The sequence below is a fragment of the Colias croceus genome, chromosome 1, assembly GCF_905220415.1.
Source record: "Colias croceus chromosome 1, ilColCroc2.1".
Taxonomy (NCBI): Eukaryota; Metazoa; Arthropoda; class Insecta; order Lepidoptera; family Pieridae; genus Colias; species Colias croceus.
The window spans coordinates 5,091,949-5,119,679 of record NC_059537.1 but is presented as its reverse complement, the minus strand read 5'-3'; the positions used below and the strand labels follow the sequence as shown (position 1 = coordinate 5,119,679).

The 27,731-nt window shown below is 34.5% G+C and overlaps 3 protein-coding genes across 3 annotated transcripts in view; 1 reads left to right on the top strand and 2 right to left on the bottom strand.

Annotated features, from left to right (window-relative positions):
• Window positions 1-27,731, bottom strand: part of LOC123692863 (insulin-like receptor) — an 82,818-nt gene that overhangs the window by 42,394 nt on the left and 12,693 nt on the right. The window contains exon 2 of the mRNA XM_045637666.1: window positions 18,541-18,680. Coding sequence (XP_045493622.1) covers window positions 18,541-18,640 — 100 coding nt within the window. The 5' untranslated portion in view covers window positions 18,641-18,680. The remainder of the gene's footprint in view (window positions 1-18,540; window positions 18,681-27,731) is intronic.
• On the top strand, window positions 21,301-23,163 carry LOC123692877. The gene is made up of 2 exons (XM_045637704.1): window positions 21,301-21,734; window positions 21,935-23,163. Exons 1-2 carry the CDS (start codon window positions 21,607-21,609, stop codon window positions 23,112-23,114), a joined length of 1,308 nt encoding a protein of 435 aa, XP_045493660.1. The 5' UTR covers window positions 21,301-21,606; the 3' UTR covers window positions 23,115-23,163.
• On the bottom strand, window positions 23,800-27,379 carry LOC123699569. The gene is made up of 5 exons (XM_045646906.1): window positions 26,918-27,379; window positions 26,506-26,764; window positions 25,475-26,299; window positions 23,933-24,066; window positions 23,800-23,808 (listed from the first exon to the last, which is right to left on the bottom strand). The coding sequence occupies exons 1-5, from the start codon at window positions 27,101-27,103 to the stop codon at window positions 23,800-23,802; spliced, it is 1,413 nt and encodes a 470-aa protein (XP_045502862.1). The 5' UTR covers window positions 27,104-27,379.

The window sequence follows — 27,731 nt, the reverse complement described above, 5'->3', positions numbered from 1 at the left end:
GGTAGGTATGTTATAATATAATAAACTTGTCCTACAAAATAAACCGACGTTTGCGAAAGCTATAAATTAATATCGATAATAATTAAGATTATAAAAATAGCATTTCCTCAAATGGCAACGCTGATCTAAGGCAACGCTACATAGTGACGCGAAATGTACGGTATATTTGCACACTGCATGACGTACCTATAACGCGATCATTTTATTTGACGCAATAGCACACCATAAGGCTCTGTGCAGACAGAGAGCGTTCTGCGTTCTGCGTTCCGCGTTCTCTGTGATGCGAAGGATCTATAGCGCCCGCGCCGGCGCGGCCGCGGCGCACACAGAACGCAGCTGCAGTCAGACCGCGGCCGCGGCGCTGCGCAGTGGGTCGACACTTTAGATTTTAGAACATCGTTTTGGTTAGGCTTCTATTATCAAGCAATTTTAAACTTCATTCAATTGACATACAGTTCAAATTATTTTGTACTTTTCAAAGACCTAAGGGAGAGTCTGTTCTGCCAACTTTTAGAAAAAATAAAAATATTTCTAATGTTGGCCTCTCCGATGTAATCATTTAATATTAGATTTTATATTTTAGTTTTAATTATTTATTATTATTTCTTATTTTTTTTTAAACCTTATTTTTGTACATTTTAATTTTAAGCGAATACATTAATAAATTATTTCTTTCTTTCTGCGATTTCTTGTCAATGGTTAAGACTTAAGCATAGACAACCTCTTGATGCTGATTTGTTGTTTGAAATTTGAATTCAAAATGGCGTTTTATTAATTGTTTTGGTGGAAGTCGGAAGATAAACAAAATCTGTTCTTCGTTTATCGTAGATTTTTTTACTTATTTGCTCAGTTAATGTACAGTACATTGAATTTTTTAATTTGTTATATTTCTGCCAAAAGTGAAAGAAGAAGAATAAGTGTTATGTGTAAACAATGTTAAAATCTTTGTGTAGATAATAATTACCTATTGTGATTTGTGACTAAGTATTTGCAATAATATATACCCAATGACTGTTCTATTAATTAAAGGAAGATATAAAACATAATAATTTTTACGAGAAAACTTCTCTATTACGTCATGTTCTGGCTGTAGAATCAATTGAAGAGGAGATATTATTGTTTTGTCCAAAGGAAACAACGACTTCTTACAATTCCAATATGGCGATCCGAACGGCAATGATAATTGGAAATTTAGAACGAGATTTTAAAATAGAAATCCCGCAAAATATTTCAAGGAAAAGTATAAATTTTAGTTGTATTCATATAATATTTAAGCCGAATTAAGTCCTACATGCCTAAATAAAGATATTCAGTAAAATTCAAAATTCAAATGGAATTATCCATTTTTGCTGATAATAGTGAGTTTTAATATTATATAAAAATGTTATTATAGGTAATTATTATTATATTATAATAAACTTATTGATCTACATTGTTGGTGTTTTATTTTTAATTTCCTATAAATTTGAATAAGGATGAGAATTAGTAGTGATGTTACCCAGCATCGAAAATTTTATCGATATCGATATGAAGTTTTATCGATAATATGCACTCAAAGAGACATCACTAGCAACTTCAACTTTTAAATGTTGGCAGCAATGTCGATCATTTTTGACGTGAACTTTTCATAGGTTGGTATATAAGATTTAACCTAAGTAATACATGCATATGTGTGCGTGAGCTCGAAATCGAAGTACTGAGTGCCGTCTCTTCCTATATTACTTGCTCTGTGGCGCTGCGCTATAGCACAAAGAACGCGGAACGCAGAACGCTCTCTGTCTGCACGGAGCCTAAAGTAGGAGGCCAAGTAAATAAAAATATCGATTTAAATTTAACATCAAAAGCATTGTCAATTTCAAACATGAAGATGACGATAAATAAAAAATATCTACAAGATGGCGACGAGGGCCGAATCATTGTTTCATACCTACATGACATGATTTTAGTTTTTTTCAATAAACATACCTACCTGATATGTGGTTATTATACAAATTATATAAGTTATAAAAGTATGTTAACCACGATATCCCTACATGAACGAATGATATTGTATTTTGATAAACATATCTTGACGTAGTTATTACCTTACTACCACTATACCTACCAGTTGATTTACCGCAATTTAAATATACAAACAAAACTCGAATGTGTCACACATACAAAGCTATAAATACAATAAATTAATAACAAAACAAAATTGGTGATACGATAATAGCCATTGGCCAGTACTGTGTGTGTGTGAGGCGCTCGCGCGTCGGGCGGCGCGACGTGATCGCCCGCCTGGGCCTCTCTCTGCGAAACAACACTTGTTGCGGAAATAGCGAGGTAAACATTTTGTTCGTCCATCATCCCGCCGCATTGACATATAGCTCGAACGAGATGTAATTGACGTTTCCGCGCCCGCTATCCGACACCCACTGATACCTTCAGCCTACGAACCCATTTATTTCCCCATCTCCGTAAGTGGCGCGTGCTGTTTTCGAATTAATACTTAACTTGTCGGAAATTAAATACGACTTATCATTGAATTTTTTACAGCGATATCCTTTTATGTGTAAACTGTATTTTATTACAGGGAGGCTGTATTTTATTAGGTTATACATATCTGCTTACCGAAATCAAACATTCAACATTATGTATGCAAGGTGATGTGCAGGATATAAATGTACATACAATGTTCACAATAATATAGGTAATTCCTATTATTCAATAATTTGGTAAATGAAACAAGGTTATTTATTTCAGGCGTAAAATAAACAGATAAAGACGATTTAAAAACTCTAGAAAGCAATGACGCATTGTAAAAGAACAATTGTTTACAAAGTGTAATATAGGTATATTTATTTTAACTAGATTTATGAACATCTTTGACATTGACATTATAATGATTTTATTACAATCTGTGTAAATAAAATACTGACATATTATTTATCAATTGGAAATATATATTATATTCTAGTTTCAAGACGAATAACACAAAATCTATACATATATAATAAATCTGTAGAAGGGTCAATTCTGTACATTGAAAATATTGAAAAAATAAATAGCAGGGGGTGTTACTGGATCGATACCAAACCCAAATATGTGATTAAAAAAATTTTTGTCTGTCTGTCTGTCTGTCTGTCTGTCTGTCTGTATGTGAAGGCATCACGTGAAAACTAGCGGTTCGATTTCGATGAAACTTGGTATAATTATACCTTATTATCCTGGGCGTAAAATAGGATACTTTTTATCCTGGAAAAATACGTAGAAAAAAATTAATCTTAATTTTTCAGTTTTATCCATAGACGTTGTTCCGTAGAACCGCGAACACACGTTGCGTATTATTATAGGCCTAACCGTATTTGGGAATTGGGTCCAATAGATATTTATAAGATGTTATTGTCAGAGGTCTCAAAATGGAGAAATAAACCATCCACGCGAAGACCGACATCCGCGCGGACGGAGTCGCGGGCGGAAGCTAGTTTAACATAAATTAATGTAAATAGTTATGAATAGTCATTAGTTAAATAAATCCGGCCAAGTGCGAGTCCAACTCGCACGGGAAGGGTTCCATACTGTCTTACGAGTTACGACACAGTAGCTTTTGTATTTTTTGTCAACAAAAATAAATCATCTGTGAAAATCCATGTGTTGAAAATGACACTAAAAAATATTAAATAAAAATACCTGTGTTTTAACACAACCGACTTCAAAAACGAAAAGTAAGAATAAAAAAGATTTGATATTATTAATTACTACATATTATTTAGATGTGCTATTTATTAAATAGGTTTGACGTCGGGGCCAAACACTTAAGCACTTAGTATTAAGCCCGTGCACCGACAAATGTAAAATAGATTAAAAATACTTTAATTTTTAATCTATTTTATATTTTCTCAATCTCAGATTAATATTATGAGCGACAATAGAATATATTTTTCACAAAATATCACCAACGCTAAGTTAAGGTTCAAAATGATCCGTGTTGTTATCTGTCGCCAAATAAACACCAGATTGTGAAATCAATGTTAACAAAACGTAGGTACATTAAATATGTTAATGTTTTCAGTTCGCCGCTTAAAATACACAGTTCTAGTTACTATAAATAATCCTTATAATAAATCGTCATACGCCTGTCCTTGGGTAACGTTACACATTATTATGTGCCGAGAGAAATCAAAACAAACATGCTTTTAGCCTCATCGAACAAGATAGTTACGTAGCGTGTGCGATCCATGATAAAATTAGCCGATACGCTGACATTGAACGCAAAAACAAAATGAGCATTGCATGCGTTCAGGTGGAGATCGGTCCAGTGTGAGGGCCGAATATGGGATTTAAGCAATGGTGTTGCTACTAAAGATGTAGTTGAGCTGGTACGGGCTCATTGGCCAGTACATTCGCATAAATATTCCGACGATGAGGCTCATACTGGGGGCCCACTGTAAATACGTCTTACGTACCCAGTTGTACTAATTGGAACGTGCAAAGATGACTGGGTTCGGCCGTCGACCGCGCACCTTCGCGAATTATCGACTAAGGTTGTTAACTTATTGGCCTGTGACTGCCCTGCGTCATCTATTCAGCATATGTCTTTAATTATATATCAAGAGAACTACGCCTCATTTTTTCTAGTAAGATCTCAGCTGTCAAGCGTGTCATTGCGATGTTTAGCAATAAGAATTGTTGGATCACGATGAAAGGACAATATAATGCTTTAGTAGGGAATTTTTACCACCAAATTACTGTTACAAGTTAATACTATAGTTAAAAATTGGTTTCATTAAGTGTTATGTTTACTAGCTAGTAGACGTAGGTCAATTAGGTGTAATATTGGTTATACCAATATTACACTCTTGACACAAATCTTATTATTGTTTTGAATATAGGGCGAGACAAAATTAACTTCGAGTCGCACAACCGTCTATTTTCTTTCACCATCTGTCATTTCAAGCCTTGCTATTTGTGCTTATGTAGAAGCCGCTCATTATTTAATATAAATAACTAGTACAGACAAAAGCACGTGATTTTGTCCTCTCGATGTAAGAGTAAAATTTAAGGAAGTCATAAACCCAAATGTTGAATAGTTGTAAAGATCATAATAGTCGATTGACAAAAAAGCGATAAGCTTAGTTTTATAAATTCTCATGTTTATACTCAACTAGCTTTTCGCCCGCGTTTTCAAAGGAAAAACCCGCATAGTTCCCGTTCCCGTAGGATTTCCGGGATAAAACCTACCCTATGTGTTAATCCAAGTTACCCTCTATATGTGTGCTAAATTTCATTATATTCGGTTCAGTAGTTTATGCGTGAAAACCATACATACATAATATACAAACCTTTCCTCTTTATAATATTAGTATAATATACAGGGTGTCCCAAAAAGTAGTGATGAACGGAAGGGAGGTAGAGGACCTAGAGGGCTATCCGAATCACCCCCATGTATGTTATGCGAATTTTCGTATTTTCGGAGTTATGACATTTTTTTCAATTTTTCATGTATCGCCGAGTACGTGGAGATTTTTATTTATGGTGACGTGAATTATTGCGCTAGATGCTTGTTTTTTTTTTTTTGTGTGCTAAGCTGAAAGATAGGCCAATTCAGTATGGTAACATTTACTATCGTTAGATCTTTGAATGGAATAAAAAAAAAAGAATTAAATGCCAAGAAAGATAAAATTACCCAGTATGTTCACCACTTCAAGGGCCCGTAAAAAAATAAAATCACATGAAAAAGTTTTCCGTTTGGCTTTAAAAAACTTGCTCTATCTATCCCTGAAAATTTCATTTTATTATTCAAAAGGCTTCAATCAAAAAATTGAAAATCTAAATTTGGTAAGTGCAAAAATTGAATTAATATGATGATTAATAAAAACAAATTAAAACCAATAACAAGGTGTTAAATAATTTAACACCTTGTTGTAACTTAAATTACTAGAAATTTTTAAAATGACCCCGCTGTTGCTCAGTGCAAGTGCGACATCACCGTAAAAAGTTGTCTTTAAATGTCTGAATGCCCTTTTATCATTTTTAATGCTTTCTTCTGCTACTATAAATTTCCGGGTTATTTCGTCCAAATTGTTGCATTCTCTCAAGTAGCCGAGGTCTTTTTAGTATCCCCATTGAAACAAGTTAGGTCGAGGGACCGTGGAGGCCAGGCTTTATCACCGGCGCATGCGCAGGCTGCAACGACCAATCCATCTTTCAGGGTATCTTTGCCCTTTAGCCTGGCCTCCACGGTCCCCGGGCATTAACCCTATTGATTTTTTTCCGTGGGGATACTACAAAGACCAGTGAAGATTGAAGTGGTGAACATACTGGGTAATTTTATCTTTCTTGGCATTTAATTCTTTTTTTCCATTCAAAGATCTAAGGATAGTAATTTTACCATACTGAATTGGCCTATCTTTCAGCTTATCACACAAAAAAGATATTATTAATTACTACATATTATTTAGATGTGCTATTTATTAAATAGGTTTGAAGTCGGTGCCAAACACTAAGCACTTAGAAGTCGGTTGTTTTTAACGCAGTTATTTTTATGTTAACTTGACGTGTGTTGAAACGTTGTATAAGTAGAGTTAGAGACGACCCAAACAAACACATCAGGCAGTTCACTAGCTAATAAAGCATGAGATACATATATATGATGGTGTAGCGATTTAGTATATTTGATTTCTTTTTCAGGTACATCTTCTATTTTAAAATGATGCAGGATCCTTCAGTAGAATTATCATTCAGATATAATATGCTCAATCCATTAACAGATTGTACTGGGCGAAACATTTACAGTAAGAAAGCTAAAAAAACCGGCCAATTGCGAGTCTTTTATATGTTGTATCTTTAAATTTACACTTTTACAATTTCCTTTATCTGTGTTATAACTTATAAGACGTGCTTCGTACCAAATTTCAAGATTCTTTGTTTAAGAGAAGATATGCTGCATAAATAGCTGTATCTTTTGATTGAGTTGACGTAACTATGAGTATGATTTATCACAGCGTCAAGGCACAGTCGACTTGAATAATAGATACAGACAGACAGACAGAAGGACCAAAAAGTGGTCCTATAAGAGTTGCGTTTTTTCCTTTCAAGGTTCGGAACCCTAAAAATGAGAATAACACCAATGTTCATTGACGTTATCAAAACACAAACAACGCTAGCCAATTTGGAGCAAGATATTACGAAGTAGAACCTTGAAACTGCATTTAAGATGACATTGGAATAATAACGAGAGTCAAATGAATAATAAATTTGTCGACTCACAGATCAGTAGCCATAGAACAGGCTGTGGACTGAGAAGATTTACTTAGTCCAAGTAACTATTTATTTTCCATTTATTTGTAAACCTATTAGACTAAAACGAATTTAAAGTGTAAATACTCCTAAAAATAAAGATACAAATAATATTATTGGTTTGACAATTATTTACTAGCATAAACAGGCAATATTTTAAGCCTAGTTTCCGTAGTAGTCTACAAACGTACAAAACATCCTCCTTCTATTTCATGAATAAAAATTGACCGTCTGGGATTTATAATGCCACAGATTACACTTATACGGTACATTTTACTTATAACCTCCCCTTTTTTGGGGGGTAAAAAGTGTTCTTATTAGATCGTCCATGTTGAATCATTCGTCAACTTCAAAAAGTATATCCCACCAAAAACATAAATGTAAAAATTGGAGCCGAGTTCAGTCGTTGACTTAATTTGCCAAAAAAAGAAATGAGATCTAAATGTGTGCCAAGTTCTGCAGACAGTCCAGAAATTTATTTACAAGGATGTATTAAGTTCTTAGGTTGACTGAAAACTCAATTGTTTTATTTTCCCTTAGAGAACAATGTTTATTCCAAAATATAACTTTTTTAATTTGAATAATATAATTATTTTCACAAAGCAAACAACTAATGACCTATTGAACCCCATAATTTGATGAGGCTAGTTTTTAGAACCTCACAAAATATAAACAGTATGTAAAACTAGCCTCATCAAATTATGGGGTTCAATAGGTCATTAGTTGTATGCTTTGTGAAAATAATTATATTATTAAAATTAAAAAAGTTATATTTTGGAATAAACATTGTTCTCTAAGGGAAAATAAAACAATTGAGTTTTCAGTCAACCTAAGAACTTAATACATCCTTGTAAATAAATTTCTGGACTGTCTGCAGAACTTGGCACACATTTAGATCTCATTTCTTTTTTTGGCAAATTAAGTCAACGACTGAACTCGGCTCCAATTTTTACATTTATGTTTTTGGTGGGATATCATTACTTTTTGTACAGAAAATTACTCTGCAAATTTGATTTACTTTATGAATATAATACTTTTTATATACGATTTTTATTATTTTTTCTTGCGGTTTCTCTGTATGGTTTGTTTAGTATTATTTTCTATATTTTCTTGTATATTATGAATGTCAGCGCACATTGCCCCGTCATTATCTGCATTTTTTTAACCCATTGAGCCCCGAGCGGCCCGATCGGGCCACGACACAATAGATTTTCTATTGTGTCTGTGATTCCGGGGGCTGAGTTAGACTCGTTTTCTGTTTAAAAGATTACATGATTTTCTAAACATCCAGCGTGAATTTGTACACATACTATTACCAAGATGCAAAGATCGTTGTAGAAGAATCGTCGCTTTACTCCATGACGTTACGGTATTGCTATGACGCGATCTTGAAATTTTACTCTAAACGCGCCTAAAGATGTTTCACTTATATTAATACCTATTACGCAAATTAAATCATTTCGACCTTCGACGAAGCCTTCTTCCATTACACTGAAATTAAAACTAAACTAAACACTCATAAATAAAGAATAAATAAATGTGAATATGTAAAATTATATATTATTTTTAACTGTATGAGCAATATTTTTATTACAATTTTCTTTTATTTTACGTTTAATAACAGTTTTGAATAAAGAAATCATGCAATCGAAGTAATCACCCTAGCGATACTAGCGCGAGTGAGTGTGATGTCAGAGGCGCTTCGAATCTACAGATGTTTCGCGCTAAAATATGTAAACTTCAATAATCTATATATCAGTCATTTATTGATGGATTTCAAAATTTTTTTCGGCCACTGACTAGTTTTGATCTATTTTTTAAGACTAGTAAGGTGAATATAATATTTTCTATTTTTTTAAACTTTTCCATTTTTCCATACAAACAAAATTTATGTCATTGAAAAAAAAATTAAATACAGATAAATTCAGTATTTTCTGATTTTTTCCTTTGTACACTCACTATTACCTAGTTGATTACAAAATTTGAACTTTCTAGGTCATCTGGAAGTGGGTTAGGTTTTGTATATGTCTATAAGTCAGTCAGTCTTAAAAATTGCGATTTTTGGATATTAATATCTACGCAACTGTTTAATCTGTATTTATGAAATTTAAGTTTCTTGTTTATCTTGAGGTCCTCTTGATATGTACCAAATTTAGTTTATTTAACTTAAATAGTTTTCGAGTTATAAGGGGGTGAAAAGTGGCTCGAAATGGTTCGTGTAAATATACACACGGCTGCTGCTCGCCAGTTCTCTTCGCTTGAACTCGGCTTGACACGCTGCCCGCAGATAAATCTCATCTCAAATATAAAGTAACATAACTGTTGCTCTCTGATATGAAAGGTCCCGTATATTACGCAATGTTTGAAAGCAAAACATTTTTTATCATAAATGCGATCAAACAAAACACAATAAAATTCCCAAACTTTACAACTTTTCTACGAACATTTGTATATTTTGCTGTCTGTTTTACTGGGATCGGCGACTTTTATTATTTCAAACGTTCCTCGCCTTGACATTTTCAAATGTTTTTTTTTTTCAAAAAATTTACGTTGTCAATAATACGAGAAAGCACAACGCAATAAATAATACATCGTTATGCAAAAAATTATTGAGTAGTATTAGAGTTATTGGATACGCTGACGATCTAGCGCTTCTAGGACAACGTGAACAAGATCTTACGTTAATGGCTAAGACACTAGAACCGGAAGGTCTTAAGATTGGCCTTAAGATAAGCGGGGAAAAAACGGAATACCTACATATGAAAAGGTACAAAGATACTAGAGTGTGTAGGAAAAATCTGGTAACCGGAGATACTACATACCTAGGAACAGACTCCTTTAAATATCTAGGTTGCACAGTTACGGACACTAACCGCCGAGAAGCCGAAATAGATATCCGCATCCAAAACGCACTAAGATGCTCAGCAGCGCTCCATAAAATCCTTGTGTCCAAGATTATAAGCAGGAAAACAAAGGTCAAAATCTATAAAACCATTATTAGACCAATCCTAATGTATGGGTGCGAATCGTGGACACTAAGCCAGAAAGAAGAACAGAAGCTCTTAGTTGCGGAAAGGAAAATACATCGGAAAATCTTAGGACCTACAAAAACTGATATGAGGGAACTTGGAGAATGAGGAAAAATCTAGACATCGAAGATCTCATCCGTGAACCCAACATTATTGGTGAGACAAAAGCTGCCCGCCTTCGATGGATCGGTCACCTAGAAAGGATGCCAAACGATCGCGCTGCGAAGAGGGTGTACATGAGCAAGCCGATCGGTAGGCGCCCCGTCGGCCGACCTCGTCACCGTTAGAGAGACGAAGTCCAAAGAGATCTGGACATCCTTCAAGTAGAAGACCTCAACACCAGGGCGCTAAGGCGCGAAACCTGGAAACTTTTGGTGTCGGAGGCCAAGATCCTCTTTGGGTCGGTGCGCCGTTGAAGTAAGTAAGTAAGTAAGTTATGCAAAAAATACAACGTTGACTTTAATTACCCATGAATTGTACCCCTATACAAGCAGCGATGTAAACAATGTAGAGTGTTAAGACAAAACTCAAACTCAAACATTCATTTATTCAATTAGACTACTATTTAGTAGCACTTTCGAATCGTCATTACATAAGTATTTTTAATATTTACCACCACATTTGACAATGTTGCAATATGCCTTTAAAAAGGCTGAATGCATTTTGTTGAAATCTGTTTCATATACAATTAAAAAACTTAATGTACCTAACTAAGACTGAGAGAACTTCCATGATATGAAGAGTTAATCGCAAAATCTGTCCGAAAAGCTTGTTTTAACAGGTAGAAATACTAGACATCTAGGTGCGCTAGGCTCTCATTCCGATTTCCGCACCACTGCTCCGCCGGCCGCGGCGCGTCGGCGCGGCGCGGGCGCCTCTATTAATTCTTAAATAACACTTTTTTAAGTATGCATATAGGTACCATTGCATACAACTTACTTCCTTTATTGGCACAATATGTTCCATATTTTACCTTCAAACGGCAACTTAAAATGGGTTATTTTATTTTCACTGTAACGTCGAACATTGTTATTCCGATATCCGAAAAATATTCAAAGTAGTCCCAAGTCTCAACTATCAATACATTAACAATGAATGTATCGCTCCGATTAGGTCACAGTTTCTAGATAGTTGTGTAGGCGACAGCTATCGATCGAAATTTAGATCACTTCCAAGAAATTGGGAATATCCTTGAATACCTAAACATCGTCGACAATTAGTCCAATGGAAGATTTTGCCTCTATATTTGCATATTTTTTAGTTATACAAGTAAGAGAATTAACAACAACCTATATTGAGCTATTGGAGCATACCGACATAAAATAATAAGTTGATTGTAATTTCAACGGCAAATTTTAATCATCCTACAGAGTTATTGCATTTCTGTAATTGAAAATTAATTAGCATGTTGCTATTTAATGATAGTGTGTCATTACATTCTGTGTACTCTATCTTGTTCCCTGCGATGCTCAACAAAGTGGACATTATCTAGATAGCAAAATTAATTAATAACATAATGTTCATGTGCATGTGTACAATCTCGTGTGTGTGAGAGTACTGGAGTGTACTGTGTGGCGTGTAATGTGTAGTGCGGTGTGTATGCGACGGCTTATCGGCCGGCGAATGGCGCGGCCGGGGCCGCATCGAGTGCGGTAGGTCGCGGTCTCTCGCTCTATCTATATCTATAACCTCGCGAATTTTTCAGAACGCAACTTTCAAATATTGTTCGACGGTGGCATATGAGTTGCGCGCGCGGCTAATGTCAGTTGGAGGTTAAAAAATAATATTTGTTTGTATCTGAAACAGCGCGCCGCGGCCGGTGAATTAGCAATGATTTTTTATATGATACCATATCTTGTTTTTTCCCAAAAGCGATACTGGCGCGGTGTAAACAATTTCGACGTAAAATATTATATTAATATTGAATGACGCTACTCATAATATTTAAATTTTGAACTATATTATTATTAATAAACTATTATTAGGAAAAAATTAAATATAAATTAAATAGTGTTAAATACGTTTACCATGTTTATTTTATGTATTTCTAGGCATTGTCAAACTCGCATTATTATAAAATTAATAGCTTTATAGCGATTATAATTTGTAAAACAAATTATAATCGCTGTAAGCTATTCATTTTCTAATGTTTATAAAGTTGTCAGAGTTATCATGTGTTTTTGTTAATTTTAAATAGGTACGTATTGATAAATTGAACTACATAATAGTAAATATCACTAAAGGTTAAGTATGCAATACGGCATGCGCCGAGTATTATGTCGCTTTATCTAAGTAATATTGATTTTAGTAGTCAATAACCATTTCAATAATATTCAAGAAATCGATAGATATACTAATTCTCCTCGTGTGATGGCAAATTAAACGAGCATAGCTCCATACATATCTTGAGCTAGTCTAACGTTTTTGTTTATCAGTTTTCCCATTCCTTAAGTATGCAATAATTATGACATCTAAACATAGCCAAAACACCACTTACGTAGCCTCATGCAGAAGCTCATCCCCTCTTTATTGTATGAGTGAATATTGGCCTTCATTCAAACCAGGATTTGGTTACATTCAGGTGTGACTCATTGTTATATAATATTCGAAAAGCAAAGTAGTGAAAGTGTAGATACCTTAAAACGAGTTGAACGAGAGAAAAATAAGCAACTGAAATATTTATTGGTTATATTTTAACTCGTTCTTTAAAATATTTATGTAATAGTTTCACGGTATTTCAAGTTTCATACCGGATCTTGGATCAAACTTATTGTGTATAAAAATAATAAATATAAGATGAACATTGAAACATGTGGATAGTTCACGTTAAAACTGATCAAAAATAATATAAATTATCGATGTCGTGATTCTAATACTGATTAGCACAAAAAATTAAGTACATAACTTACACAGAATTTTTAATATCCACCGATCTTTCTAGTTTATTACTTTATTTATAAACATGATATGACTTCTTTTTCTGCCATAAATGTAGAGCAATAAAAATGTTTACAATTCACTCCTTTTTTACTCACTAAAGGTCTAATTGGCCTCCACTGGTCTACCAAACCTTAGACATTTTTTATTCAAAAGACCGGATGGACGACTGCGTTGCATAATAAGCACATTCCACAGTATCCATCAAAGGCATCAGTAAACAAACAAACACAAAAAAATCTAATTTCCTAACAAACAAACTAATTTTAAATTAGCAGCAAAGCCTCGTTACATATGTTTCAACGGAAAGCTGTAACTTTGCCAAGTGCAGTCATTAATCTTTGGAACTCTCATTCCATTTCCGAATACTTGTCATATTTTTACCTAACGTTTCATACGAGACGTATAATTTATTAAACAAATATAACATATAAACAAACATTAATACCGGGTATCCGGACAAAATGATAAGATAAAATTTCTCGGCGCCATTGATTTTATCACTGATATTTATTAGCCAAGTGTTATCGTTTCTTCGAAGTCAAAATCCAGCGTGTTTTCTTCGTATTTATCATTTTTAACCGACATTCAAAAAATTCAGGGGCGCTCAACGTGTAACGTTCTTTACACACTAACAAATCTCACATAATATAGAAAATATAATATGTTCTGTAATGGTAAGGGTGTAACAGTCAATCTTGAGTATAAGCTAACATGAAATGCATACCTATCATCATTTTTCAAGCGTGTTTAAAACAAAATATAGAGCTTGGCTTTCCAGCGGAAATTTAATTCATGCGAATCTAAATAGAGGGTCGTAGATGGGGTAGTCTGGGCTGAGGTCGTCGACCCCGGCGACAGCTGGTGGCCGTGCACGCTATGTGCCAGAGTATTAGGGTAGGGTAGTTGGCAGAACTCATCTTTTCTTCTTCAAATAATAATACGCAACAACCGTTATTACTGTATCTTCGAGGACAGATCATGTTTTGTTTATTTTTACGTACAAGTTTTACCGTTCTATCTAATACAAAGTAATTATTGTAATTTATTTATTTCGATAAGGTATTAGGACCGTACCTAGGAATGCTGTCTCTTTTAATAACACAAATCGATGTGAGATCGTAGTATTGCCATACGCTAATCGTATAATTACCATCACCACGTAGTTTCCCTTGAATGGCCGCAATCAATACTATTCACTTATTTATAAAGGGTTCGCGTAGCGAATGTTTCCGTGTTTTAAGTTGAGTGCGAAGAACGCGAAGCCAACGGCCTTGTTGAATGTTGAGTTTTCACGAGCATTTATAAAACAAATGCTGTCATCTCTCGAAATAAGTGAGAGTTTTATAAATATTTTGATTTTCCCACACGCCACTTAATTTCTCATCGAGGATATTGATTGCTTTGTAATAAATAATTATATGTGCTCCCAATCACTTTATGGATTTCTGAATTCTGATATTACATATTATCTTTCAATTAATGGGTTGAACTGAACGAACACGCCTCGTAAACGTTTACAAGCTGTTTGTATTTAGCGACTGTGTACACAGATTTTCCAAAAACATAACATGGAAAATGATAGGACAGTTAGAACACATTAACTCGCGGGAATCCCATTGTTTAAAAATTGTTGTGAAATACCTAGTTATCTGGCGACGTTTACCGACAGGTTCAAAGTCCGATGATATTGTAACTAATAATTTTATGAATGGCGTGAAAGTGGGTCGCTGTCTGTTCGGTGTTTGTCTTAGAAAAGATGAGACGTTTCTGTTACAGTTTTGTTTAAATAATTTGTATTGTGCTGTACATTATCTCCAATCCAAGATGAAAAGAATCACAAAAACATTAACAGTTTTTATTCAATTGAAAATTAAACAGTCATGGTAATGCAAAAGGTAATACTTAAAAAATCCAATGATACCTTGATCGATTCGAACAAACGCGTCACATAAAAATCTTAATCTGATCTTTATCTATAGGTATATAACTTAAATTTCAACATCCTAATATACCTAACACCCGATATTTATTTCCCACAGAGATACAATCGCATAATTTTTAGTGCATGAATTATAAAAACCTTCCTCACGTTTTACATTAGCTATATAACGCCGACTGAAACGACAGTGCGTGTTTACATCGTGAAGTTCGATATCGGCGCACACATTACACGGTCGAATGAATTTCGGCTCCGTTCGTAAGATAATGCGAGGCGCCTCCTTAACGAGGCCTCAGCTCGGCCGGCGCGCAGAACCACAAACAAACAACACGCAGAAATTCGACTTGACTCGTTATCTTGGATTAAAAGAAACGCGATACCGAGAACGCTGCATGATGTGCAATGTGCACGCCACTCTTCTTAGGATACAGGCTAAAACCGCATTACTGTGAGGCACATTGCTCTGACGAGCGGTGCACCCGAATGTCCAGGTTGGACATACGACATCATCCGTCGGACATCAGTTAAAAAAATATACACACAATAACGGATCTACTTCATCACTATACAAGAACATAAAACATCGAGATAATTGTCAAAAACATGAAGTTGAAAGACTCAATTGACCTAAAACGACCGTGACCTCCATGTAGTGATAATAATTATTATTGTCCACAACGTAGGAGAATCATAGTAATTGTTGTGGAGCGCCATACGAGGCGATAGAGTTCGATAGCACGATAGCACGTTAACAAACACGGGGAAAATAAATAAAAATAAAATCACGACCCACGAGTGGCCCCACGGTGGGAGGGATCAACGTCCGCGGAAGTTTTTGCAAATATCCGGCGTGCTAACGGACGGCCGGCCGGCGGTTGCTTACATTACACAAAATACAAACACTCATCGACGCTACGTAACTCCGCCCTTGATAGCTCTGATGATAAAATTGATAGTAGAATACTGTTTTACGAATTATATTTATACTTCAATAAATGATAACGCTGTAAGTGTCCATTGTACAATCGTTTTATTTCGAAACATAAACACGGCATAATTTACGTAATATTATGTTCACGAATCGTTACAATGTAGTCGTAATGCACTTACCATAATGCACTTAACATTTTATAACAAAAACAACAATTGCAAAATCGTTTTAAATGTCGATATTGTATTATTTCTCCTTCACGGTTGCTCTTAAAGTTAAACATAACATACCTAGGTAACATAACATAACATACATAGCAGAAAAGCGAAAGGAGGAAAATGTCGTCAAAATTAGTCACCATAAAAGCATACAAATTAAAATGTAAGTAGTATTAATCATTCCGTTGTTACCGCACCATATTTTAGTAGTTAGGCGTTTCTATTATTCATTTGCGAGCAATATCACGAATTCACGATTCACGAACCCTATTGAAACAGCAAAACGACTCGTGCGTCGTGCTGTGTGACGGCTAATACACGAGGATGTGTCGAACATTATAAACTTGTAAGTATGCCATTGTATCGACTGCAGAGATGGTTAGTCCCACTTCTAACCCAAAAGAAGTGTTGCATTTCATGGTTAATATTTGTATAACCACGTTACGAAATACCGGTTCGAGAAAAGATTAATTAATTTGGTAGTGCAATTAACGACGCGTATCCATTAGCAAATCGTAAAATAAATTTTATAAAAGAGGCCGGTTAAAGAATGTATTAATGTTGCAGTTGGCTGTCCGTCAATCTTCCAAAATTTCTTACGTGCTTCGCATAATTGAAGTTAACCTTCTTTATCGGGGTTGGAAAAAAATGTAGTGTAACATTTTTTCGTTACGCGTGATATTTTTCCGTTACGCGCCATCTTTTTCTTATCCCTACCACGCGTGATTCGACGTATTTCGACGTAAAGTTGCATATAGTTAGTAAATTATTTTTTGACAAGTGATAAACAACCGACTTCAAACTTGCACTTGCAACATTTACAAATACAGACAAAAATGCTCATAAAATAAAAACTACTGGGCCTATCCGAATAAAATTGTTATGGGACCAATTCGACACCATCCCGCATCGAACAAAAAAAGAATCACGTAAATCGGTTCAGAAACCTCGGAGTAATCGGTGTACATACACACAAAACAAAAAAACATACCGGCCGAATTGATAACCTCCTCCTTTTTTTTAAAGTCGGTTAAAAAATAAGTTCATAAAGAAGTTTCACTTCTTTCGTGTGTACACTAGTTTAATAATTATTACTCACACATTTTTTTATAATACTTAGGTTAAATACATATAATTATTAATTAATATTTAATTAAGGTCGCTTAAGCAATATATTCTATGTTATAAATAAAACATGTGCTTGTATGTTCTATAGGATAAGTATTCCAAGCATCTGTATTATATAGGTATAATAATATGTAGGTAAGTACTTTAATTCAAGTAATTAAATAACTAAACATAATAAATACGTGTTTGCTCTCAAAACTTGATAATAAACCCGTGTTAAATAAGTTTACGAAATAGTTTCATTTGAATTCATAATAAAAAACTTAGACGCTTCCAACAACAAACGAATATAAACAATTTTATAGATATTTTACTTTATACAGCGGCCGGCTCAATCGGCGGCTAATTTAGAGGCCATTCATTCAAGATAATAACTTCAAACATAAAACAAATTCATTCATGAATCTTTGCGGAGATATCCATCTTTCAATTCAATTCGTTTTTTTATAGAAATAATTATAAATTATTTAATAATTTAGCTTATAAATATTTATTATTATATAAATGTATTTAAATATAATAGCTGGTATAGAAATTCCGTTTGTACATTATATCATTTATCCAGCACCCCACACGTTACCTTTGATTTGTGTCACACGTGCGTTATCTTTTGGGTTTATCCTAATTTGATTGTCCTTTCAGTTAAATTATTTAATCTGTTACTGTTAGCTACACCAAAAGTCAAAACATACGACGATGTTTTTGAATTATGTATATTATGTATCATCATGATCAATTATATTCATGCAGACATTTACAGTTTGCGAAAGAATCATTGCACCCAAAAAATCTGAGCGATTAATTACAGTGAAAGTAGTTGAACATTCTTTTGAGGATTTTTGTAATTCTCATACATATTTTACAGATTTTACACATATTTTTATTCGAGTATGTACTTCGTGATACAAATAATAATGCATGAGCTCTTTTAGTGATAATATACGTATACATAATATTTAGATTTGAGATTATATTGAATTCCACTAGAAAACTGTTTTTAATTACTAAATTATAACATGAATTAATTAAAGGCATATTAGAACCAATAATAATATTTAGAAGCGCAACACTCACTCCCAGGTGCAACCATTTCGATGGCGCATGCGCAGTCGCAGGCTAGCAGCAGCACGCATGCCGCCGCCGGCCACGCAACCCAGTCGCCCGCGCGCCGCATTACGCCGCGCGAACGCTCGCCTCTGCCCGCATGTCCCGAGCTGCAAACAAACAAAGTAACAAACATATAGGTACATTTCCTAGACAAATTTTAATAAATATTAGGACTACTAAAACTACTAAAATCATGTTCCACTTTTGTTAAGAAGTAATGTCATGGCCTTAATTTTTCAGATTTGTCTAGACATGTATCGATAATAATTAACGTCATTATAGATTAAACAATTGATTTCACGATACAGAACAATGAATACGGTCGAACAAGATTACACAAGACATGATGCCAAATTGGCTCATTCTCAGATTGATAAACACATCTTTAAAAATCTCTGGACCTTTTACAATAAAATCAAATGTAAACAGTTGGTAAGCGAGGAACATTGGTTGTTATATGTTTTAATTTATCGAGATTGCGTGGAACATTTAATAAAGAGAATTATAAATATAACCATAGTATTGCATCAACGATATTGTTGGGTACTTAGTGATAAATTCCGCAAATTATAATAGAGATAGCCTAATTGCAATCCACAGTACAACGTTGGTACAATGAACCCGACAAACGAGTTTTTCGGTTAAAACTTAAAAGGCACATGCATCTCACGTTTCAGTCATTCATAAAATATTTTTCAGACAAGATGAAATATGAGACGTCGCACTCGTCGAATTTACGACGTTACTTGTTATTCTCGCAGCTCATTAGTCATATGGTTAAAAAAAGGCGATTGAGCGTTTGAGTTACAACTTTTTAACTAGCATGCTATTCACAGTTTCAAACAGTTAACTATTAATAACTGTCGGGTAACGCCCGCTGAGATGCCTATCTCTATTTGTTTGGCTTACTTCCTTGACGTCACTTCATGATGTAAGTTCTTCGTAAACGTTCAATTTAAAAACAAACATGTCAAAATACGTCAGTGCTATCGTAAGTACTTTAAATATTTTCCTTTTAATTTTTTCATTATTCCATTAACAATTAGCGTACGAGTATTGCGAATCTATAATAATCGTTTTCAATATGCATAATGAGCAATGACGCCCGGCGGGCAACTCACGTGGCCTGTGTGAGTATTGTTTTTACTAACAATTAATGTGCAATCTCTTTACAAGTGTGGAAATTTCATTGATGTACATGAATTCATTCACCGATAGCGGCGGTTCGGAGGAGACACAAAGAGTGGTGGGTAATTAGCGTGGGAGCCTGTGTGATTCCCACGCCAGCCAACCGGTAAAGTGCCCTAAAGTAAACAAGTGATTAAGCATTATTACAAAAACTTAAGTACTTTTATCGAAAAAAACATAATTGTTAACGAATAGCAAAATAGATTAGCAATTTTTGCGAACTGTTCGTGTTTCTACGTAATAGCAATAGCTGTAATCGAAGCTGGTGAAGGCAATGACTTGGAATAAACCGCTATTATACAAGCGATATTTTCCAACGCTATGTACTTATTATAAAAATCTTTTTGTTTTTAATGATGAATTCATGATTACGAACGATGACATTGATATCGTTATCGGCTGAATTGTAATTGTAAATTTTATTTCATTCCAAATACAAAATTATCAATGTGGCATTCCAATTTCGGCGAGATAATGTATTTACGAAAACAATAACAAATTGTAAAATTCTATAAAATGGTAACTTATCTAAAGTGTTATTTTTCAATATACCTAGCGGTTGACATGGCTTACAAATGGATTGAAACTTTGTGGTCGTGTGCCGTAGCATGTCATGAGCCTATGCAAACCCATATAGACGTCGAGTAGCGGGAGGGGCATTGGCGCCGGGTTTCATGTATGTGCGCCACACTTGCAATCATTTGCGAACATTACATTATCACATATTTGAAACACTGAAATTTCCCGCCGTTCATGTGTGCGTTCAGTTTTCAAATATATGTTCTAAGCTTTAATCTACTATCACAAGGTACATTGTAAAAGCTATGAACTTATAATAGTTATACCTGTGAGTTATACCTACGGATCAAATCAAAACAAAATTCCCTAGGCAATTAAAAAAAAATTGGGGCGGGGGTGACTAGCTAAATTTATTAAGACTAGACAAGTAGATATTATATATATTATTCTAGCTATATTGTTTACCTTAAGCAGTGCACACCTCCCATATACACGACTATCTAGTAACGTTAGTGTAAAACTATTCGTGCGATAGGCTGCGGGCAGCTCGTATACTTATAGCATTTACAATACTATCTATGTTCAGTACCTCACTACGTCATAGTGACGCTGCCCGGCGCGGCGCCTGACTGACGATGATACTATGATACGTTCCAATCACAGATTTTTGGGACCTATCTAGATAACGTGCTATCAAGCCTTCGGAAGGATACTGCCAAGTCTTAGTAGTAGCTTGGTTTAGCTTCCTTGCAAAAAAGAGTAATTCGACTTGGGATGGAAAAAGAAATAGTTGGTCCATGTTACTCAAAGCTGATAAGTAGGTAAAATTGTCACTCTAAAAACTGAAACTCTTACAGAAAATTAAATCGTTTCTTGTGTAATACATATTCGTAAAAGTGTAGTACTGAAAATTGTCAACAAATAGGTAACTATTCAGCAAGAAGCTTATAAGTTATATCTATGGTATAATAGGCTATTTAACAATATAAAAAATAAATTACTTTTTTGTGTAATCCATATATATATAAGGTTTTTGAAACGATTTAAATTAATAAATGATATAAATAATAACTTATTTATTTATAAATCGTCGAGAAAAAACATCATATTTTTTAAAATTGCCACGTGACCGAAAACATCTATGATTGGCCGCATCTGCCATGACGTCACATATGCGTAAATAATTACTTGCTCTGTGGTAACTATCAAGTGATCCCAATTCCCAACGTTTACTCACGTCGTTGCTTAAAATTAAATTTCGCTTTTGGTTTTGTTTCTTGGTGTCTGTAATCAGTTTTGTTCTTTGTGTTACCTATTTTGTTTGTCATGGAACCTAATTTCGAAAAAGCAGACAGTAGAAATCTACCTAAAGTGGACGCTATAATGGTTGGCATGTTTTTTAAAAACAACCCAGATTTTTACGCTCCTGAATTGAGAAATGTGAAAACAGCTACGTAAGTTAATATTTCAATCGTCATTCATTATCTTTTTAGTTAAATGTACAAACATGAATCACAATAGCACAATAATTATGAAGTATACATTTTTTAGGTTATGCCCTTTGTTTTTCATTTCAGCCCTAATATATAGTTATCTGTGTCAGCCATCCGATTTATAGGATTGACGTGTTTGTATTGATTATTTTCCTTTGCAGGGCTGCAAGAGAATCATATGGAGATGATGCAATTGGATATGTCCAACTGCGTCGTGAATCTGACCTTTGCACAGTTAAATGCAAAATCTGCCCAGAGCATAAGGTGAAGGCCAGTTCCTACAAAGTAGTGATGATAGTGGATGAGAAAAAAAATGAAATTATAAGCTGTCAGTGCACGGACTGTGCTGCTTCAGCTGGTGGTTGTAAGCATGCAGTAGCATTTTTAATGTGGACCCATCGTAGAAGTGAAGAACCTTCTTGCACTGAGGTTGAGTGCTATTGGAAGAAAAGTACTCTTTCAAGAGTAGGCACAAGTGTGAAGTTCATAACATTAGACAAGATGAGCAAAAAACAAGCTTCTCGTTATGAAGAAAGTAAAGATTTGCTAACGGAATTCCTTCATGAAGCTAAAAAGAGAAAAATAACTAACTGTGAACTTCAGAAATATCAACATGATTTCAGGCATGGTGATATGATGCAGTTTTCTATGCATCATTTTCTGATGCAAACTTCTGGGGATGTTAAAAATAATGTTACCAAGTTACTTGAATCATTAGCAGAGCAGCTAGATGAAAAGATTGTGACTTCAATAGAAGTAGCAACTAAGAGCCAGTATAAAAGTCCTCTCTGGTATGAGATGAGATACAGTCGTATTACAGCTTCCAAAGCTTTTGAAGCCAGTCGCTGCCAAACAGCTGATGGATCTTTAGTAGCTGCAGTTATGGGGGCCAAAACGCCTGATACTGCTGCAATGAAAAGAGGCCGAGAGCTAGAATTATCGGTCATAAAAATTGTGCAAAACAAACTGAAGAAGAAATTCAAGCCCTGTGGTGTGTTTCTGTCTACAAAATACCCCATGGTTGCAGCTACTCCAGATGGAATAAGTAAAGATGCAGTTGTTGAAGTAAAATGTCCAACTAGTGAGGAAACGAAACTTAACTACCTCAAAGAAGGACAAGTGATGCAAAAGTATTTCGCTCAAGTACAGATACAAATGTATGTGACAAATAAGAAGAAAGGTTACTTTTGTGTGGCTCATCCTGATTTTGAACAATCAAAAAAAGTAGATATAGTTCTAATAAATTATGATGATGAATATGTTAATGACTTGTTGCAGAATGTGGAAACCTTTTGGAAAGTTAATATTTATCCCATTCTAGTACGTAGCACTTCATATTAATAGGCTATTTAAATTATTAAAATGTTGTTAATTAAAAGTATAAATTATTTCAAGGTCTTTTCATTTATTTAAATTACTAATGATGTTTACATACTGGGTGTAAGAGACAGTGCCCAGAATATTGAGAGGATATGCACAGTTAATGGTTCTGCTTTGGAGAAATTTTGATGAAACTCACTGTTTTTTATTACTTGATTAATTTATTAAACCAATAAGAAAAGAATCACTGCGAACAGCCAACTAGTGTTTGGAGAAAAAACTATAACATTTCAAAGTTAGAAAGACAGAAATACTTATGCGCTCATAACATAAATAGTACCTACTGATCCGATTTATGAAACTTAACAACTTTCCCCAAGGAACATATGAACAAACATAGAGCAATTTGGAACAAACCTGTGACCAAATTGCACTTCCTAAATTGAAGAAATATAAATTCAGCTGTGACCATATAACACTCATTTTACCTGTGACCAAATTACATAAAGTCATTACTTTTCATTACAGACACTGGGATAGGTGAAACTAAATAAAAGCTTATAATAAAATATACTTAAAATTTTCTTTATTAACTCCAAAAACTAAAGACTTTAATATTGTATAAAATAGCACTAATATTGTATAAAATAGCACAGTTATTTTATAAGAGAGTCCTGTATATTTATTAACGCACATGCTATAACAATCACATCATCTAGAATATGCAGAAAATTTAGATTTATTACTGAATGTTGTTTTAACATGTGAAATTCTCTTAAACGCCTTATAACCCTTTCAATGTGAATTCTTAAGCTGGCAATGATTTTAGTTTGACGCACTTCTGCTTTAGATAATTTTGATCCGGATTGTACACTAGGTGGCCTTAACAATTTAATTCCTTTCTCATTCAGGACCTGTTCTACATGCTTAAATCCACGATCAGCTAAAATGAAACTTCCAGGATTTAAACCATCTAAAAAGTCACAATTTTCAATTATAGTGATACCTAGTGCACACTAAAAGTTTTGCGTTTCTAGCCACCCATAAATGTTTGAATTTTGAATGTTATATTTTTTTAACCTATGAAGTCTCATAAGTTGAGGAAAAAAAAATTTGGCTGAAAGCTCGTGTCAATTTTTTTTTATCTCAAGTTGAAGTTCGTTGTCCGTAGCAAAAACGGAACTAACACGAAACAATTTTAGGGCGATGATTTTTGATGATTTTAAAAGTTCGCTTTCTCCGAAAGCTTGCACTGCTCGCCTTCAAAATACTTTTGGGAGGGAAGCACCTTATTTGAGCACTGTAAGGCATTGATATGCTGAATTTCATCGCGGCCGTGTTTCTCTTCATGATGAAATTCGTGAAGGTCGACCCTCAACTGCGATCACGGAGGAAAATATGGCTACCATCAGACGACTAATTTAAGAAAATTGCCATATCACTTATTAGGATATTCGAGGACATTTGGGGATTGATATGAGACAAATTCAGAAAATTTTACATGAACATTTCAAAGTTAGGAAGATTGGTTGCCGGTGAATTGCTCCCAAACTCACTCCATAACAAAAACGACATCGAGTAGATTGGTGTTAAGAAATGCTATTAAAGTACAATTACGGACATTCTAATGCCGTGTATAATATCGTGACAGGATATGAAATATGTATATATGGTTATATTCCAGAAAGAAAACACCAATATTCTTTGTGGGTGTTTGAAAGTGACAGCAAACCAACCAAATAGAGGCAGGCGAGAAGGGTTGGCAAACAAATGATTGCATTATTTTTCTCTAAGACGAATCCTGTCTGCACTATCCCACTTGAGTAACAAAAGACTGTTAATGCCGAGTGGTACACCACTATTTTTTTGCCCAATGTCTTAGAAAAAATAAGAGAAAAGCGACCTAGAAGTCGCATCTTGTTGCACCATGACAGTGCTTCGGCGCACACCGCGAACAAAACAAAGTCATTTTTGGCTACTGAAAACATAGAGCACGTGACTCATGCCACACGCAGTCCTAACCTAGCACCTTGCGATTTCTTTCTTTTCCCACAAATCTATGATTCAATGAGTGGTTCGACATTTACGAGGCCAGAAGAGGCCGTGGTTGCTTTCAAACAGCACGCAGAAAACATACCCTCGGACCAATGGTCCTCATGTTTCCAGAAATGGTTTGAACGGATGAAAAAGTGTTTTAAATGTAGCGGAGAATACTTTAAAAAGTAGTAAATATAATATTGGACAAATAAATTGTTTTGTTTATTAGTTACGCAAAACTTTCAGTGTGGCCCACGTATCACTTGCTCTACCCCCAAATCCATGTGAAATATAATTTACCAAGCCATTTGGTGTGCAGGATATTAAATATTTTACAGTGTTACCTTTTTTATAATCTGACCATGTCAGTGCTTGAAACAAAGCTTTTGATGGTTTTTGAATGTCGATTTCTAAACAATCTATTATACAACTTACATTATGGTAATTGTGTCTAAATGAAATGGGTAAGGTTTTCTTGATTGAATAATTATCTAGTTTAACAATGAAAGGGCGCAAAACACTAGCAATGACTGGGATATTCTTTGTGAATAATTTACTTCCATATGACAACGAGAATCCGAAGTCATCTTCAAGTTCAGAAAAAGTATTATTTAATCTGATTTTTTTTAAACACAACAAAATATGTTCATGTGGTATATTAGTGTGCTTATGAATTAAGTTAACTATGAAGTAAGATTCTTTACTAATTCCAATGTACAGTGTTGGTTTCTTAACAATGTACTGCAAGTTAATCTGCGAAGACTGCAATTTCAGAATATCTTCATTTGTATTTGTAATGCTCGAAGCACTAGTATCTGACAACTTTGATGAAGCTGTGTATGATGACGAATCTTGTTTGGGAGCTTCTGTATACAAAGAAGAGGCATCAGCATCTGATTTATCTTCATCAAAACCAATTCTTTTCTTTATATTAATAACACCAGATTTTGACGGTTTAACATGGAAAGGATGCTGATCAATCTTGAATGGAGAAGTGCTGCTGGAGACAAATGAGTATTTGTAAGGTGAAACAGATGTATCTCTTGTAAAAATTTTAGTCTGCACGGCTTTGCTTCTAAAATGAAGTTTGTAAGAACTATTAAATTGTACTGACTTTTCAGCAATTGTAATTGGATCTGTGGTTGTAGATTTCTCTGATGTTGAAGGTTCTGAAAAGATAAACATTTTTTAATAACTAGCTCTGTGCCTGCAACTCTGCCCGAATATCTAGTCCCCGCTTTTTTTCAGTTAAATTAGTATAGCCATTCTAGAGTTATAGTGTTACCAATGTGACTTCCTTTTATACTTATGTGTATAACTCAAGGCAAATTTCTAAGGTTTTTTTTCTAAGATTATTAAGACATTGTTTACATACCCGTTATTATATCTTCCATCTTTCCTTCATGAGATTTATCCTCAGTGCCAGCTGGCTGACAGATTTCAGCTTCACATTGCTCAATGAGGTTGATTCTTTGCCGTTTTGCAAAGGCAGAACGAGAAGTACCAGGCTCACAAATTCTTTTACAGCGATCTGGCTGGCAATGAAATTTAGAAGGCAAAACTCCATCTACCATTAGTATTTTCTGACTGAAACCCATTTTGTACTTGCAGTAGTTGGCCATGTCTTTTTCAATCTGTAAATAAGCGAGTCATTAACATTAGGTACCAGATGAAATTGTGTCTAGTATATATCATATTATATATCATTATCTAACCTCAAGCAGGTAAGTAATGAAATAAAATAAACTGCCTACTAGGTATTCAACACCATACTTACTACTACTTACATCGAAGTGGTCTTCACAAAAAAATATAACTGTTTTAATTGATATATCACTTGGATTTCTGCGAGCTAACTGCAACCACTTTCTACGCATTTTTATATCTTTTGGAGCACATATAAATAGTTTGTCAGGGGTTTTAATAGTTGTATTTCTGCATCCAGGAACTACACACCACTTATAAGAACTCATTTTCTTGTTTTTAAGCAGATTAACTTAACATAAACTTTAATTATAACAAAAACGAACATGGAGTACTAGGAGCAAGTTGATGTTTACGCCGCTGTGACGTCACCATGGTCGCGAGCCGCCATATTCTTCAAAATTGTGTTTTGGCGGCATATTTGAATATCATGTTTTTATTTTCCATTTTCTCAATGAATAACTACAAAAAATTAAGAAATATGTGTTTTGTGTGCTCTATAAACGTATCTTAATGATTTGAGACAGTTTTCAAAACCTTGTCAAATAGCCTATTATAGACATGTCAGATTACAGGGGGCGACGGATAGGCCAGGGACCGGAGTAACGCCGCGGCCGGTCCACTGTATAGAATTGTATACATACATGAAATACGAGTGTCGAGTATGTACTATGTAGTGATGCTTATACCTCAGGTAGGTACTTGTAGTCTGCACGCGCAGTCAGGCGCACGCGTCTTTGGCTAAAAAGACGCGAGTTCGAATCCCGCCTAGTGATCCACTGATTATAAGTTTATAACCAAAGAATGTATTATAAAACCAAATCGCCAAAAATGTATTATAGCAATCATGCCAAGCTGAGATAGGTTAATTTTAATTATTGTGTTTAATAAGATTAT